Source organism: Heterodontus francisci, chromosome 30 (genome assembly GCF_036365525.1).
Source record: "Heterodontus francisci isolate sHetFra1 chromosome 30, sHetFra1.hap1, whole genome shotgun sequence".
NCBI classification, from domain to species: Eukaryota; Metazoa; Chordata; class Chondrichthyes; order Heterodontiformes; family Heterodontidae; genus Heterodontus; species Heterodontus francisci.
The window spans coordinates 46,353,143-46,370,855 of NC_090400.1; the positions used below are offsets into that span (position 1 = coordinate 46,353,143).

At 43.2% G+C, this 17,713-nt stretch overlaps 1 protein-coding gene across 7 annotated transcripts in view; it reads right to left on the reverse strand.

The window, feature by feature from the left end:
• The window catches only part of LOC137346729 (hepatocyte nuclear factor 1-beta-like), a 91,637-nt gene that overhangs the window by 12,215 nt on the left and 61,709 nt on the right, over nt 1-17,713 (reverse strand). For 6 of the 7 annotated variants that reach the window (XR_010968769.1, XM_068010493.1, XM_068010490.1 and 3 more), the window contains 2 exons: nt 15,561-15,755; nt 11,075-11,193 (listed from right to left, as the gene is read on the reverse strand). Coding sequence is in view for 5 of the 7 variants with exons in the window: in XM_068010493.1 (XP_067866594.1) it covers nt 11,075-11,193; nt 15,561-15,755 (314 nt within the window). In the remaining 2 variants the exon portion in view is untranslated. Of the gene's footprint in view, nt 1-11,074; nt 11,194-12,507; nt 12,831-15,560; nt 15,756-17,713 lie in introns of those variants that run through there. The other variant, XR_010968770.1, reaches the window with a different exon arrangement.

A 17,713-nucleotide genomic window follows, 5' to 3' on the forward strand; every position in this document is an offset into this window, starting at 1 on the left:
TTTAAAGGGCTGCTGAGGAGGGAGAGATTTCAGCCAGGCTGGGCTTGCTGAAGACATGGATCCAGTACCTCTGCCATGTTGGCTGCAAAAAGGGGAGAAGAGACAGTTTGGGATGGGTGAAATTGTTCTCAGCTAGTTGCGTGAAATGGGTTCATAGCAAATAAGTGGCCCTTCTTACACTGTATCTAATGTTCTTCTCCAATGGATTTGATGCACCTTGATGGAAAAACTTCTCCCAATTACAGTAACAGGATAGGCAATAAATATCACCCATTTTATAAGGATATGCTGTTAAACTATGTATCAGCAAACACACAAAGTATTTCCATTGCAAAAGAAAATCATGTGCAATGTAAAACTCACCATGAGCCCTGTTTTCATGCTTCTGTGACTCTGACAGCGGTTAACTATTCTTCCTCATCCTTCTTGACTTGTCTGCATCCTTCAAAACCATTGACCATACCATCCTCCTCCAACATCTCTCCACTGTTGTCCAGGTGGGTGCTATTGCTCTCACCCGGTTCTATTCTTATCGATCTAATCTCATCTCCTCCACTGTTGCTAAATTATCAGACTGTTTATCCGACATCCAGTACTGGATGAGCAGAAATTTCCTCCAATTAAATATTGGGAAGACTGAAGCCATTGTTTTTGGTCCCCGCTCCAAACTCCGTCTCCTAGCGACAGACTCCATCCGTCTCCCTGGCAACTGTCTGAGACTAGACTAGACTGTTCACAACCTTGCTGTCATCTTTGACTCTGAGATGAGCTTCTGATAACATATTCGCACTATCACTATGACTGCATATTTCCACCTCCATAACATCACCTGACTTTGCCCCTGTCTCAGCTCAGATGTTGCAGAAACCCTCAACCATACCTTTGTTACCTTTAGACTCAACATTCCAACACACTCCTGGCTGGTCTCCCACATTCTACACTCTATAAACCTGAGCGCATCCAAAACTTTGCTGCCCATATCCTAAATCGCACCAAGTCCCGTTCACCTATCACCCCTGTGCTCGCTGACCTGCGTCGGCTTATGGTCAAGCAACTTATGGATTTTAAAATTCTCATCCTTGTTTTCAAATCCCTCCAAAGCCTCGCTCCTCCCTATCTCTGTAATCTCCTCCAGGCCCACAACCCTCTGAGATATCTCCGCTTATCTAATTCTAGCCTCTTGTGCCTCCTTGATTTTAATCGCTCCACCATTGTGCCTTCAGTTTCCTGGGCTCTCAGCTCCAGAATTCACTCCCTACGCCTCTCCCCCTCCTCTACCTCACTTTCCACCTTTAAGACCCTCCTGAAAACCTACTTCTTTGAAGAAGCTTTTGGTCATCTGACCTAATATCTCCTCATGTGGCTCAGCGCATATTTTGTTTTATATTGCTTCTGTGAAGAGCCTTGGGATGTTTTATTACAGTAAAGGTGCTATATAAATATAAGTTGTTGTTGTTGGCATAGCACAATTTCACCTCCCCTGTTTAAATAGCCTTCACTGGTAACTTAAATTCGAATTCCTATCCTTAGAGTTTGAACCCTTCACCGTAGCATATCTATTAGATGCATCTTGTTGGAAAAGGCTCTCGCAATTACAGGAACAAGAAGAAGGACAATGAGTGGGGAATCCATTTGGAAAGGATATTCTGTTTAACCGTGTGGCATCTCATCCGCAAAGCATTTGCATTAGTTCCAGTTAACTATCTTTCAAGGAAGAGTAACCATAGTGTCTGATGAAAAGACTGATAATTATCAGGATGTATGTTAAACTAACAGGTAGCGCCACATAATATTTTGATAAGAGGACATTTCCTGTACTGTGAAGGCTTGTTCCAACAAGCAACTCATCTAAGACCATTGGAGTATGAAGGCATAATTAATCAAGCCAGTTTAAGGCTGAATAGTTAGCATGTTGATTGATAGAGATTTTCAAAGGAAACCTCGTTTACTTAGGAGTATTTCTCTGCCCGGCTGCCCATCTGATTGAGATTTGTGTATCAGAACCTCAATAAGCATTAAGATTCAATTTCTATTTGATGTGTATTAACCCCTGTTCACCTTTTAGTTTAGTGCAATAAAAATAAATTAGTTGTTTAACTGGACTCAAGTGCCATGTTTAGTGATGAGGTGAGCAACTTATATTTTTGACATTGAAGAAGGCATTAGGATGGGTATATTTTAGCTGAACACTTATTTGAGATAATTGTACAATTGGATCTAATTCACTTAACTGCAGATCGTCACTGCATTTCATTGCGTGGTGCATTTTAAGTTATTTTAATGACTTCAGTAAATGGATATTATGATACTTAAAATAATGCTGGGTACAATATTAGTAGACTTATGTCTCCGTCTACAAATTTCTTCACAGTGGCACAGTGGTTAGCACTGCAGCCTCACAGCTCCAAGGACCCGGGTTCAGTTCTGGGTACTGCCTGTGTGGAGTTTGCAAGTTCTCCCTGTGACCGCGGGGATTTTCGCCGGGTGCTCTGGTTTCCTCCCACAGCCAAAGACTTGCAGGTGATAGGTAAATTGCCCCTAGTGTAGGTAGGTGGTAGGGAATATGGGACTACTGTAGGGTTAGTATAAATGGGTGGTTGTTGGTCGGCACAGACTCGGTGGGCCGAAGGGCCTGTTTCAGTGCTGTATCTCTAAATAAAAAGCTACAGTCTTAACGAAGATGCATTTAGGCAAATCTTCTGTTTGTTTGCAAACACAAAGCATTGTGACATGAATTAAATTGAAACACATCATCCTGAACCCTGTCCATGATGAAAATAGCACTTGGCTGGTATTCTCTCCAGTCCTCCCTCTTCCTGCCTCTTCCCAAAATAAAAAAGCCCAATTTTTTTGTGAAGGCAGCAGCCCTTTATATACTAATGTAGGAAATTACTACCATTTTGAAGGAAATCCTTCAAGACAGTCAGTGTGACAAAAGGAACAAAAATAAAGGAAACTGTATCAGTAAATAATAAACATATAGTGCAAAACTGGGGCTCACAATTGCTGTCTTTGCTCACATACTTGTCTGAAAATACAAGATTATAAATACCCAAGAGTGATTACACTCTATAAACCACTCCACATATCCAATATTTCTAAAATTTATACTCTGCAGTTTTTAACGGTGGTTTTACTCCAGTCTGAAAGTTTTATCCCACAAGTTGGTGTCCTGGTGGGGTCTGTGCTTTAATGTGTTCTGATCGCACATTGATTGATTGGCGTGGCAAAGAAAGAACTGCTAGTGATAATGGTGCACAATTAACGAATGGGGTAATGCACTTGTAGTGGACATAAGAACATCAAATATGTTAAGCATTCATCCATTAATATCACCAACAGCAATTTCTAGGCTGTCGTTGCTTAAACCATGTGAAGGGACACAATTGATTACCACGGGACAGTCAAAATAAATTATACAAGTAAAGTGCCCTTGGCCTTGTCCAGTTAGCTGATGAAAATAAGTTTTTTTAATATATGATAGATTTGGGAAAGAAGTTTCAGAAACTCACTCCGTGGAGCCACCTAGCGGCCAAAGTGTGCAACTATATCTTAACTGTTGACATAGCAAAACTGAATCAGAATAGTGACAGAACTGTTTACAATAGTAATTGGTATGGTGAGATGACTTCTTGAACCGCTGCAGTCAGTGTGGTGTAGGTACACCCACAGTGCTGTTACATATGGAGTTCCAGGATTTTAACCCAGTGAGGATGAAGGAATGACAATATTTTGCCAGGTCAGGATGGTGTGTGGCTTGGAGGGAATTTTCCTGGGATCGTGTTTCCATGTGCCTGTTATTCTTGCCCTTTTAGGCAGTAAAGATCCTGGGTTTGGAAGGTGCTTGTCGAAGGAGCCTTGGTGAGTTGCTGCAGTGCATCTTGTAGAGGGTACACACTGCTGCCACTGTGCATCAGTGGTGGAGGGAGTGAATGTTGAAGGTGGTGAAGGAGTGCCAACAAGCGGGCTGCTTTGTCCTGGATGGTGTCGAGCTTCTTGAGTGTTGTTGGAGCTGCACTCATCCAGGCAAACGGAGAGTATTCCATCACAGTCATGGCTTGTGCCTTGTATAAGGTGGAAAGGCTTTGGGCAGTCAGGAGATGAGTTACTTGCCGCAACATATGTAACCTCTGGTTTGCTGTTGTCACCACAGTATTTATCAGACATATATCAATATCACTCAGAGAAAATCCCTCTTGTCTTATCCTCTTGTGAAAACAAAAGTCCTAAGGTCTGAAGATTATTGCATCAGCTGTGATGCATGCATCGATGTGTTGAAATTAGTATTAGAGAAATAAAAACAGAAAATGCTGGAAAAAACTCAACACGTCAGGCAACATCTATGGAGAATGGAACAGAGATAACTGGAGGCAATTTTAACTTAACCAGCCCATCATGAAACAGATGGGATTGGCTGCCACGCTGGTTTCACACCCCTGTCCAATTGTACTGTTTATTGAAATCACTGGAGACGACTATTGGCCGGAGTGTAAAACCAGCGTTCCTTCCCAGCCCGTGGAGAGTGGAGGGCAGGAATGATTAAATGACAAATAGGGGTGAAGAGTATTAGCGAGGCTAAGCAGTCAAAGTGGATGAACTCAGTGAAAAAGGCAGGCAGATTTACCTGGTGAAAATCATATTGGCTAATGGAAAAAGCAAATAAACACAATATTGCAAAAGGCCTCATAAATTACAGCACTGACAGTTACTAACTGCACTCAGCTCAATATCTGGAGGAAACAAGCCAGCTCTGTGTTTTATAGCTAGTGGGTGCGGCTCAGTTAAAGGTGGTCTGAGATGTGGAGCTTGCTGGTTGCTTCAAGTAAAATTACTTTCTACATGGATTGCCTTTATTGCATCATTCCTGTTGCATAGATCTGAGGCAATGGTACAATTTTAATATAACATGTGGTGTTATAAAGTGTAATGCCTTATTTAAGGGACTCATGAAGTAGATGTGGATCAAGCTCTTGATTTTACGAGGCTTTCACCTTGCTGTAGCATGAATTTAATGTTTTCTAAGCCTGTTTTTCCCTGTTCAGAGCTGATTGTGCAAGGGTATAAAGGGTGACCCACAAATTGGGGCTCCCAATAACATCACAAGGAGCTTCACAGGAGCGTTATCAAACAAAATTTGGTACCGAGCCACACTACGAGATATTAGGACAGGTGACCTAAAGCCTGGCTCGGGTATAAAATTAAAACCCCACCCAGGCCCAACCCAACACAGCCAACCCAAACCCAACCGAAGCCCGAGCCCTTTAATTTTTTTTTGCGCCTGACCCAACCTGACATGAATCTCCTTCATCTGTTCCAGCAGCAGGCTATTCCTGCAGCTGGAGTTATAGTTAGTTAGTTAGTTAGAGATAAAGCACTGAAACAGGCCCTTCGGCCCATCAAGTCTGTGCCGATCATCAACCACCCATTTATACTAATCCTACACTAATTCCATATTCCTACCACATCCCCACCTGTCCCTATATTCCCCTACCACCTACCTACACAGGGACAATTTATAATGGCCAATTTACCTATCAACCTGCAAGTCTTTGGCATGTGGGAGGAAACCGGAGCACCCGGAGGAAACCCACGAGAATCATGGGTAAGCCTGATCCCATGATTTCTCAGAAGTAGTGTCCAGCCTGACCCAACCCAAGCTCGAATGCTGGACTCGCACTTTCGACCTGAACCCCACAAATGTAGTCAGGTCTAGTCAGGTCTGGGTTGGGTAGCCAGGCTTTAAGGTAACCAAAAACTTGGTCAAAGAAGTTGGTTTTAGGGAGTGTCTTCAAGAGGGAGAAAGAGGTGGAAAGATTTAGGGAGGGTATTCCAGAGCTTAGGGCTTAAGACAACTGAAGGCACAGCCTCCAATAGTGGAGCAACATAAATCGAAGATGTGCAAGAGGCCAAAATTGGAGCAGTGCAGAGATCTTGGAAGGCTATCGGAATGGAGGGGGTTATAGAGTTAGAGAACACTGAAAAGAACTAACGGATTTTATAGAGGTATATTAAGATATTAAGTGGTAAGTATTAAACAATAAATTCAAAAACAAGGTCTGAGTTGCTGGCGAGGAGCCTTGCCCATGAACAGCAGTTATTCAAAATCAAGCCAAGACCCTGAATTTCCAACATGTGTCAATGGAAGTTAGACTAATTGCTGACACACTGGCCAGGATTTCACTTTGGGTGGACAGGAGCCGGCCACCGACTGAAAAGTCGGTGGTGAACCCGCTTCCGCCTTGCCTGGGGATCCGACCCACATTTTATGGGTCCTCAGGCTTTAATTGTTCCGAGGCAGGACTTCCACCTGCTTGAGGGAGGAAGTCCCACCTTATTGAGCTGCCGGCCAATCAGCGGGCCGGCAGCACTTAGTCCCAGCAGCACCACCGGGAGCAGTGGCCACTGCTGGGACTGCAGCCCAGCCGAAGACATGGAGCTGAGAGTCCAGATAAGTTTTGGTTGCCTCGCCGGGAGTAATCGGTTGGGCCCCAGTGAGGCAAGGGTGGTTGGATGGGGGGAAGGGGGAGTGTTGGGTGTTGGGGGTGGTGGGGGCGGCCCTCCACTGGACACCCTGTGCCCAATGAACAGGGCCCACCCCCGGGTAATCGGCAGCCACCTGGTATTTCCAGGTGGCTTTTCTGGGTCCTCGGCCGCCCGCTTACCACTTAAGGGCCTTGATTGGCCTTGGGTGGGCAGCCCATTTTTTGCCCACGCTGCCCTATATAAAGTGGCGGTGGAGGTGGGATTGGGGTTGGGAAGGCCTCCTGAAGCCTCCCGCTCCATTTAACGCCACGCACCACCCCCCCCCTCCCCCTGGCCACCATCCCACTCGCTGGGGTGGCATTAAATTCTGGCCACCATGTTTCAGTCTCTTTAATGGAAATACCAACACAATTGTGTGGCAAAAATATAAAAAAAACTATAATCTTTCAGCCTGCAGCTCATTGAAAAATTGTTGCAAAATATTTTTTGTCAAGTTTACCTACTTAAAAATATGAGACGTTTTGGTGCATTTCCATTGACTACCTTGTCTGAAAATAATTCACTATTAACAGCAAATTGCATTTATATAGCACCTTTAACATAGTAAAATGTCCTAAGCTTGTGCACAGTGGCGTGATTAGACAAAAATTGACACCACGCCAAAGAAGGAGGCATGATCAAAAACTTGGTCAGAGATAGGTTTGAAGCAACATCTTAAAAGAGGAGAAAGAGGCACAGAGATTCAGGGTGAGAACTGTAGAGCATGGGGCCCAGATAGCTGAAGGCATGGCCGCCACTGGTGAAGAAAGGCTGGGAAGAAGGAATTTACAAATTAAACTGTGGTGAGTAAGTCACCTCCTGACTCTATAAAGCACATGTCAGGAGTGTGATGGAATACTCTCCACTTGCCTGGATGAGTGCAGCTCCAACACGCAAGAAGCTCAACACCGACCAGGACAAAGCAGCTTGCTTGATTGGTACCCCATCCATCACCTTAAACACCCATTCCCTTCACCACCAGTGCATTGTGAACAGCAGTGTGTATCATCTACAAGATGCACTGCAGCAAGTCGCAAACGCTCCTTCAACAGAACCTTCCAAATTTGTGACCTTTACCACCTAGAAGAACAAGGGTAGTGGGTGCATGGGAACACCACCGCCTGTAAGTTCCCCTCCAAGTCACATACCATTCTGACTTGGAACTATATCGCTGTTCCTTCATGATCACTGAGTCAAAATCCTGGAACTCCCTTTCTAACTGTGGGTGTACCTACACCAAATGGACTGTGTGTTCAAGAAGATGGCTCACCATCACCTTCTCAAGTGCAATGACGGATAGTCAATAAATGCTGGCCTTGCCAGTGATGCCCCCATCCCATGAATGAATATAAAGATAATGAACAACATTCTCAAGCTATTAAGATGTTTATATTGAATGGGTTTATGATTTTCTTACACAAGGAACTTTCATTGAAAATAAACAAGAGTACTGAAAACACTTTTTAATTGCTTCAGAGATTTAACAGGACAGAGTAATCCTTGAAAAAAATACTATCAATGAAGAAGATAATTACTGGCTGTAGTGTGATGCCTTTCATTAGGTCAATGTCTGCAGCAGGTGAGTCAGCTCAAAGCCACACAGAGGCCCTATGAGCTGACTCTGAAGTAAGCAGTCTCTGATGTGCGTGGTCTCTAAGTATATTGCACATTTGTTCCCAGTCTTCACTTTTATGTAAGAAATCAACAACTCCTTTGACAACAATGGAGATGCTTTGAAATTACTCCAATGGGAGACTGGCTCACAGAACATCCCTCCCTCCCCTATCCCTTCACCAAGAAAACAGGGTGAATCTTCATTTCTCTACCATTTCTGGGAGCTTCCAGAGAGCTTTGTAAGGATTGGAATTTTCGTCCGCATCTTTCGAAAGAAAATGATGGCCTGGAGCATGGACTCCCAAAGTCAGGAAGTTCCCAATGCTGGAAGGGGATCTGATGTAGTAGTGGCAGCTGGTACACAGAGTGAGTGGACGTGTACTGGCCTTCACTAGGGCACATGTGACGCTCACTAGTGGGTTCCAGGCCTGGCAAGAAATCTGCCACTCCCTGCAGAAAAAAAAAGTTGTTTTTATACTCCTGGCTTGGTGGCTAATTAGTTTGGAATCGGGGTCTGCAACCTATGACCCCGGAGCCGCATGCGGCTCATTCAGGACTCATGTGCGGCTCCTGATCTTGATCAAATAAATTCATTTTGATGGTAATTCAATGGCTTGTTTCATTATAAAATATTTAATTAACATTGTATTTTTGCTAAGGTATCAATTAGCAACCTTTTTGTAAAAACCTTTAAAACATTGTTGAAATGCGTCTTGTTTTCCATTATCACTGGCATTTGAGCAAGAGCATTGCAGCTCTCAAGATACTGCATTTTTGACTAAATTTTTTAAAATGGCTCCTCTTGTTATTAATGTTGCCAACTGCTCGATTATAACCATAGTCAGGGTGGATGATGCAGGGCTGGATTACTTTAACCATTAACTTTTATTCTAAAGGCCAATTGCAGGCATTTTTAAAAATTCATTCATGGGATGTGGGTGTCACTGGCTAGACCAGCATTTATTGCCCATCCCTAATTGCCCTTGAGAAGTGGCGGTGAGCTGCCTTCTTGAACCGCTGCAGTCCATGTGGGGTCGGTACATCCACAGTGCTAGCAGTTAGATACAACTTAGTGGCTTGCTAGGCCATTTCAGAGGGCATGTAAGAGTCAACCACATTGCTGTGGGTCTGGAGTCACATGTAGGCCAGACCAGGTAAGGACAGCAGATTTCCTTCCCTAAAGGACATTAGTGAACCAAATGGGTTTTTACAACAATCGGCAATGGTTTCATGGCCATCATTAGACTAGCTTTTTAATTCCAGATTTATTAATTGAATTCAAATTCCACCTTCTGCTGTGGTGGGATTTGAACCCATGTCCCCAGAGCAATACTCTGGGTCTCTGGGTCACTCGTCCAGTGACAATACCACTACACCACCGCCTCCCCCATCATCACACTGCTGCCATGCATGGCAGGTATCCTGGAGTGCCAAAGAGGGTTTCGCTACTCTCACACCTCAGGCAATATAATACCCACTTCAGGTGTTGGACTACTTTTCTGCTTGCTCCCTAGGCATATGACGCCTCCACATTGCATTTTTTCTTTGTCTCTCACTTCCCCCCTCCCCCACCCCCACCCCCGCCCATCTCCAGTCTTGTTACAATTTTCCATTAGGTTGCAATGCTGTTTGAATCTTTCTAAAGATTTCTGTCCTCCACCCTACCACTTCCCTTGAACTGGCTGCAATCCTTTAGTTTGCAGCTACATTGGCCTCAATGCCCCTGGGTTGGGAAGGAGAAAATCCCAATGGTCATTACAGTACCATGCTCTGTGTGAACTTCTGATCAGATCAGGAATGGACTAGGCTCACTGACAGAGAAGAACCATTCGAGCAAATTTGCTTTGGAATCAGACACCAGCAAGACACAACACATTCAGGAGAGAATGGGGGAATGGGAGAGACAAAAATTGTTTTCTTTAGCTCCTCAGAAAATCTCTGCACCAAACATCATGGATAGGGCACACTGCATAGCTGCTTCTAGACCACTGATTCCGCTCGGTGCCTCCCGAAGACCACAGAGCTAAGATTGAGAGACGCAAAATCCACAACCCGCCTTTCCCCTCCAATACCTTGTGCCGTTTTATCACCCACAAACTGTGGAGCTCATCTTTAACCTATTAAACTCACCCAATATACAGCACCAGTTGGTGTAGAATACTGGTCAGCAATGACCAACACTTTAAAAATCATATTATTCATTAAAATTAGAAACTAAATGATGGAATATGCTGGACGAACTGAAGGCCTTTTCTCACTGTTAACACATTCAACAACAGCAGCAAAAGCAGCTTGAATTTATATAGCACCTTTAACATAGCAAAACATCCCAGGAATGTTGCCAAACAAACTCTGACACCAAGCTACATAAGCAGATAATAGGACAGGTGACCCAAAGCTTGGTCAGAGAGATAGGTTTTAAGGAGAGTCCTCAAGGACGAGAGAGAGAGCCGCAGAGGTTTAGGGAGGACATTTCAGAGTTTAGGACCTTGGCAGCGAAAGGCAGGTCCACCAATGATGCAGCAATGTAAAATGGGGATGCTCAAGAGGCCAGAATTGGAGGAGCGCAGAGATCACAGAGGGTTGTAAAGCTGGAGGAAGTAACAGATAGCGGGAGGCACGGCAGCATGGAGGAATTTGAAAACAAGGATGACAATTTTTAAATCGAAGCAGTGGGAAATGGCCATGATCCCATCCAACTCACTCCATCATTCAATTCCTGATTTTAAGGAATAAATTGATTCAGAAAATTGTCCAGTGCTAATAAATATAAAGATCAGTTATATGCAACATTCAGACTTAGAACTTTGCCTCAATCACAGCCAAGGTGTATCTGCGACACATTAACATTCACCATAGAGCAGGGTTTCTAAATGCCACAGATTCACACCCAATACTATCACTTTGAGCAGCTACTGTAGTTGCTGCACTCAGTTACCTGCTTGCTGGAGGACAGGCTTGCTAGTGCGCTGATGCTGCCCGTATCTGCGACGACCATGGCTGATGGGAAACGTGTAGTGTGGGAATACTGGGGTGGATCTGGCTTGTGTGTGTACACTGGAAGGAAACCAAAACAAAACAGCAAGTGTTAGACGAGTGACTCTTTCATCAGCCCTGAGTCTTCAAACCTTTGAAGCTTTCACAATCTGTGTATATTCCATCATATAACACATTAAAGAAAGATTCTGACACCCTTTCACAATGAGTGGAATACTTCACATTAATTCATGCCTTTAATATTTTAATTTGGAGCATCTTGTAAAAATTTTTATATCAGTCAAAAAGGTAGTATTGATTGGGAAAGTTTAATTTAGTGCTGGCCACTGCCACTAGGACTGCATACAAAGGGAAGTATAGAAATAGCATCAATAATTCAGCAAGGTTATGGTACCGCTAATCACAGCTGGGGAGGCAAATTAATAAACTTTCTTAATAAAGGAACTTAAGAAAAAGACCACTGCCAGGCAAATGCATCAGATACAGGTTCTGCTGTCGAGCAACAGAGGTTAGTCTGGTGCACAATGCACTGAAGCACATCATTATGTTCCCCGTAATATTGGGCATGGAGACCTGAAGCTTACAAATTCTAGCACACCCCAATGTTGGCACCTAGCACAAAGGGCAATGGGAGGCTGTGCTCAAAGTGTCTACTGCTTTGCTACAATGAATGAACGGAGGAAAATATCACCCAAAGAAGTGAGCTTTAACTACAGTATGCCATTCAGAGAGCCTGGTATGCAAAACATATTGGTTCGGATTTTGAGGTCAGTGGCAAAACAAGGACATTTGCTGGTGACCTTGAAGAAAGTTGCAATTTCTGTGGCTTCTCCCTTTCCTAACAACAGTTTAAATCTGCTGCCAAGTCAAGGGGATGTTGTGGCGTGCTACAGCAGTGATGTCAGCAAACAGGGTAGGTGACCAATCACATTGAAGTATTCACACACAGCAAACCAGGAAATTAAAACCAATGAATCCCTTCATTTTTATTATAAATTTTCAGATAGTAAAATAAATTATGATTGGATTAAGATAGAAGCTAAAACAAAGATGAACACTTTTTTTTTTTAATTCTGTTTTGAAAATACATGGAATCTTTTAAAATTATGGAGAAATTTGACAATCCATAAATATAAAATCAGCTTTTCAAGGCCAGAGAGTGCAGTTATCAGTATTTATGAACTTAGTACCCAGTTAAAAACCTAGTTACACCTTATTCAATAAGGTGTAAGCAAGACTAGTACAGCAAGACTAATAGTGTTAGTGTGGAAATTCGCATCAATTCATGATTGCAATGGAAATTGCAGTCTCTGGCAACCTGTACAGCGCACCTATGGAGGAGTGAAGAATCATTAGACAGCAACTTCTGGATACCTGTATTATTCTGCACATGTCTGGTCTCCCGAAATTGCTGTCAGTTTCAGTGGAGACACTGACAGTTTCACCATCATTACCACAGCAAAATTCGGGTCATTAAGAGGATCAATTGGTCCGAGTCATTAGATGATAGTTACTGCTCGGTGACTTGTTCTTAAACAGCAGGAGCCAATTTTAACAAGATGATGGCCTTCCTCTTTTGAAGCGTTACATCAGTTTCTCATTGTGTGAAAGGGAGGGGGAGGAGACTTTTTCAAAGACCCTTGAATCACAACCTGCAGCTGACCTCAATAATTATACAGATGAGAAAAATACACTTCCTAGATGCAAGTGATAAAAAAAAATGCATTAAGTGTTGGCCCGAACCTTAACACTATTTTCCTATTGAGGGTTACATGAAACTCCCCCTCCTTAATACTGTTAAGTGCTTCTTGGTATCTGTTGTCTTGTCACAATCTCAGCCACATCTATTAAAGGGCTATGTGGGCAGGCCATCCTACACCTACGTTCATGAAGAAGTGTTTGGCAAACCTTTAATTATTCAGCAAGGGCATTATTTGCTTTACAATGACATCACGATTCATGTCATGACTCACTGTGCATTGGCAAAGAAACAAAATAAGAATTTTCAAACAGTTTGCAATGAAGGTGGCATCTCACTTTCTCATTGTCCAATAACAAAGAAACATTAAGAGAAGGTTTCGAGGCATCAGCCCTTCCCTGCCATCTCATTCCAGTCTCTCTAGCTGGTCCTGGTATTTGGGAGGGACCCTGACTGTTTTATTCCTGGTATGAGTTACATATAACATGGTATATAATTCTGGATCTTAATTTTTTAAAATCTATTGCAGTCATCTCCCACATCTCCTCCCACTCCATGGCCATGTCACAAGCAATAGACAGCTCCCAGGTAGTCTCAGGAAAGTTTATATTAAAGAAAAGTCTATTTTCAACAGTGGATGTTAAAAAGAGGTACATTCATTCAGGCTGTTAAATCCAGATGCAAATATGAGAGTGGATTTCTTTAAAATATACTGGTTGGTGTGAGTCACAACTTCACAGACCAAAAAGAACAGTGTGTGCTGAGTTATTTGACTTCAGCTGAGGGGTGGCGGTGAGGCAGGTGTGCTACAGCTGAACTCAGGATGGAGATGATAACAATCAGCCTCGGTTTCTACTCCTGATCATTATCCAGTGCTTTATGTTGGAATATTGGGTGAGAAATCTGGGTTTGGCTGTGTTGTCCCCAAGGTAGGAAAACCTCCAACAGTCACCGTCGAGGTTTCAAATGGGCACTTGGTTAAGTTAGCAGACAGTTGCTGGTGCCTGTGGGACCATAGCCCAGAGCGAGTCAGTACCTTCAGAAATTGGGGAGATTTAAGGAACATAATTTTTGTGTCAAATATTGGCTGGTCAATGATTTCGCCAGGTCAAACTGATGAATCAAGATTTTCTATTAACTGGAAAACTGGCCTTTAATGCTTGCCAGGCAAACAAAAAAAAGTTTCTCACATTTCTATTTGATAAGAATCATTTTTCAGGATTCATTCCTAACTTCCCTTGAGAAGGTGGTGGTGAGCTGCCTGCTTGAACTGCTGTAGTCCATGTGGTGAAGGTACCCCCACTGTGCTGTTAGGGAATGAGTTCCAGGGTTTGACTCACAACAATGAAGGAACAGTGATTTAGATCCAAGTCAGGATGGCGTGTGACTGGGAGGGGAACTTGGAGGTGATTGTGTTCTTATACACCTGCTGACCTTGTCCTTCTAAATGGTAGAGGTCGCCAGTTTGGGAGAAGAAGCCTTGTTGGCTTGCTGCAGTGCAACCTGTAGAAGATGCACACTGCAGTCACGGTGCGCAGCTGGTGTTGGGAGGAGCAGGATGAACTACAGGAATTTACAACACAGAAGAAGGCCATAAATTATAAGAGGACAAAAGGGAAGACAAACCAAACACAAGTCAAGTGTTAAAATGTTTCTATTTTTGTATAATACAAATAAATTCCCTTGACTTTGCCTGAAGATAGCTGATGAATATTTTTTGTATACAAGATGGCGATGGAGCTGGGAGAGAGATTCCATGCCCTCACTCCACAAAGCAATCTAATGGCCACAGCATACAACCACATGGCAACCACTGATGTGACAAAATGAAAGGCAAAATATTGGCAAAGCAATTTATGATTCAGTTATGATAGGGTTAATATTACAGAAAGAGGTTATGTATGAGTAGCTTTATTGCAGTATTGGTTTAGGTCTCTGATCCTGCTCGCAGTCTGAGGGTTAATAGGTTCTCATAAAGATTTCATCAAGGCTATGATGTAAATTTTATTTTCAAAATTAGAATGCCAGCCCCAGCAACTCCTGTAGTAAAAGAAATATATAGTACTTGACTCGCAGTCAGGAAGCTGTGGGCCTGAGCCCCAGCATTGCCTAGTGTTTAAGCTTGGTTGGCTCAGTTTGCCTAGTTCTTGGTTGGTTGGTGAGGACTTTGCAAGATCGCAAGGTTAAATCTGGATGTAGAAAGCCCTTCGACCCATTTGATTTCATCCTTCCAGGACACCACCCCTTCCCTTGTGGAACAGCATTGGTCTAATTTATCCTACAAAAGGGCTGCCAGCCTCATTCTTGTTCTCAAACGTGCTCATTTTCACACACACTCTTCCCATCCCCCACAAGACAATCTCCAGGACAGTCTGGGAGTGGCCGTAAAGGTGATCTTCAGGAAATCTATACTTGCAAATAGTGATGGAGACTCTGTGGAAGAGAAATCTTCCAACTTAGCTTTAAGATCAGAAAATAAAATGTCTAGCCAAGGCAGGAATGCAAAAAAAAAACCCCAACACTAAACAGTCTATTTAATGTGAAGTTGATTAAAAAGCTCTGCTGCTTTTTCCATCTGTGTGACTTCAATCGGTAACTAGGCAAAAGACGTTGCACATTGGCGTAGATTTAAAACAGTTAATCATCCAACTTTCATTACACTGCAGACTATTAGGCCCTTTTTATTGAACACCCCAACCTCCCACTCCAACCCACGACGACGTCTTACTGTGAGAGTTTTGCAGCTGGGTCACTGTGGCCATGAAGGGTTGCTGTGACATGTGACTCTGAGTCTGCTGCATGATTGGCTGCTGATGTGGACTGTGAAGCTGCTGTGAAAACTGCACAGGCTGTAAAGCTGCCAAGCTGCCCGCTGTTACGCTGTTTATAACAGGGACACTCTGCCCTTGGGATGTGCTTATACCTGAAAATGCAAAAACAGGAGAACAATATCAATATCCTGAGTAAAAACTTTCAATGAAGAACTCATTCAAAGTAAATTTACACAAATTATTAGACACTTAAAGGGGAAATTTAAAGTACTCCCCCCATTGTCCATCTATCCAAAAAGAAATAGGCAAAAACTGATAGAAAGTGCTCCCACCAGACTTCACCTTTAAGTGATAATATACTGACTGAGGGGTAGAACACACCGAGTACTCATTAGAAGAGCTATGTCAGAGCCGGGGGAGTGTGGTGCCGCAGGGTTTGGTGCTGGGACCAATAATGTTTCTAATTTGCATAAGATATCCAGATTCAGATACTCAATGCAAAGTCATCAGATTTGCAGCTGATACAAAAGTAGAACAGGCAGTGGACTCGGAAGAAGCAACTGAGAAATGACAAAGTGAGGGGCGGCACAGTGGCGCAGTGGTTAGCACCGCAGCCTCACAGCTCCAAGGACCCGGGTTCGATTCTGGGTACTGCCTGTGTGGAGTTTGCAAGTTCTCCCTGTGTCTGCGTGGGTTTTCTCCGGGTGCTCCGGTTTCCTCCCACAAGCCAAAAGACTTGCAGGTTGATAGGTAAATTGGCCATTATAAATTGTCACTAGTATAGGTAGGTGGTAGGGAAATATAGGGACAGGTGGGGATGTTTGGTAGGATTATGGGATTAATGTAGGATTAGTATAAATGGGTGTTTGATGTTCGGCACAGACTCGGTGGGCCGAAGGGCCTGTTTCAGTGCTGTATCTCTAATCTAAAAAAAAAAAAAAAAAAATACTGTGAGTTGGACAGGTAATTAGGGGACATGGGTTCAAACTAGTAAACAAATATCAGTCGGTTCAAATAGTGATTAACATGGGCAATAGACTTCATAAGAACATAAGAAATAGGAGCAGGAGTAGGCCATATAGTTCCTTGAGTCTGCTCCACCATTCAATAAGATCATGGCTGATCTGATCTTGGCCTCAACTCTATTTTCCTGCCTGTTCCCCATAACCCTATAGTTCAAAAGCTTCCAGACAGAGTAAATCCTGGAAACATTTAGTTAACAAGTGGGTGCTGCAATGTGGATTTCATTGGATGGATAGCTTGTGAAAGGTTGAATGGTCTCTGTGATATCTCACATATTTACATCTTCAGATTCATAGATGTTGTTGGGATAGAAGCATTTTTGACAAGGCTGCACAAGGTTGTTCCATAACTTTGCAGCTTACTAGGTCACTTCAAAGGGAATGAAGAGTCAATCATGAACTGCAGATTACAGTATGTAGCAGGCCAGATCAGGTAGGGGTGGCAGGTTCCTGAAGGACATTAGTGAACCAGTTGGATTTTTATGAAAATCCAGCAACTATTATTGTCATAGCTGACCATAAGTTGCAATGAGTTGGAACCTGAACTCAGGACCTTTGTGTTACTAGTCCAGTACCATCATCACGACACCATCATACCCCTACAACTGTAACAGCTGTCTAAACAGAGGAGGGAGTCTCTCTTTGCTCGGGAGTCAGACTGAGCCTTGACTTCTGATTTATGCTATAACTTCCTGGTCCTGGTGCAAAGTAAGGCCATTTTGTACCAACACTATAGATCTAGTGCAAATGCAGCCAAAATCATCCTTAACTCAGAAATACAATTATTAAAAATATTACTTGACATTCTTCCACATAATACATTTTTAATAAAATTAGATGATTGTTTCTATTTGATTTTCTCCTCTCTTCTAAAGCCATGAATGATGGGATATTGGGGTAGATTTTGTGAGACGAGGATTCTGGTGCAGGAGTGCTGTTCAGAGAATTGGGCGCCTTCACTTCCATGTTCTTGCCAAGCAAATCCCCACACCTGCATTGCAAATAATTCCTTGGGTGTTGGGAGTCCTCGGGGTATTTTCCCTCTTGTGTGAGCCCGGGCAGTGAGTCCTGGCAGTTTACCCAATCAT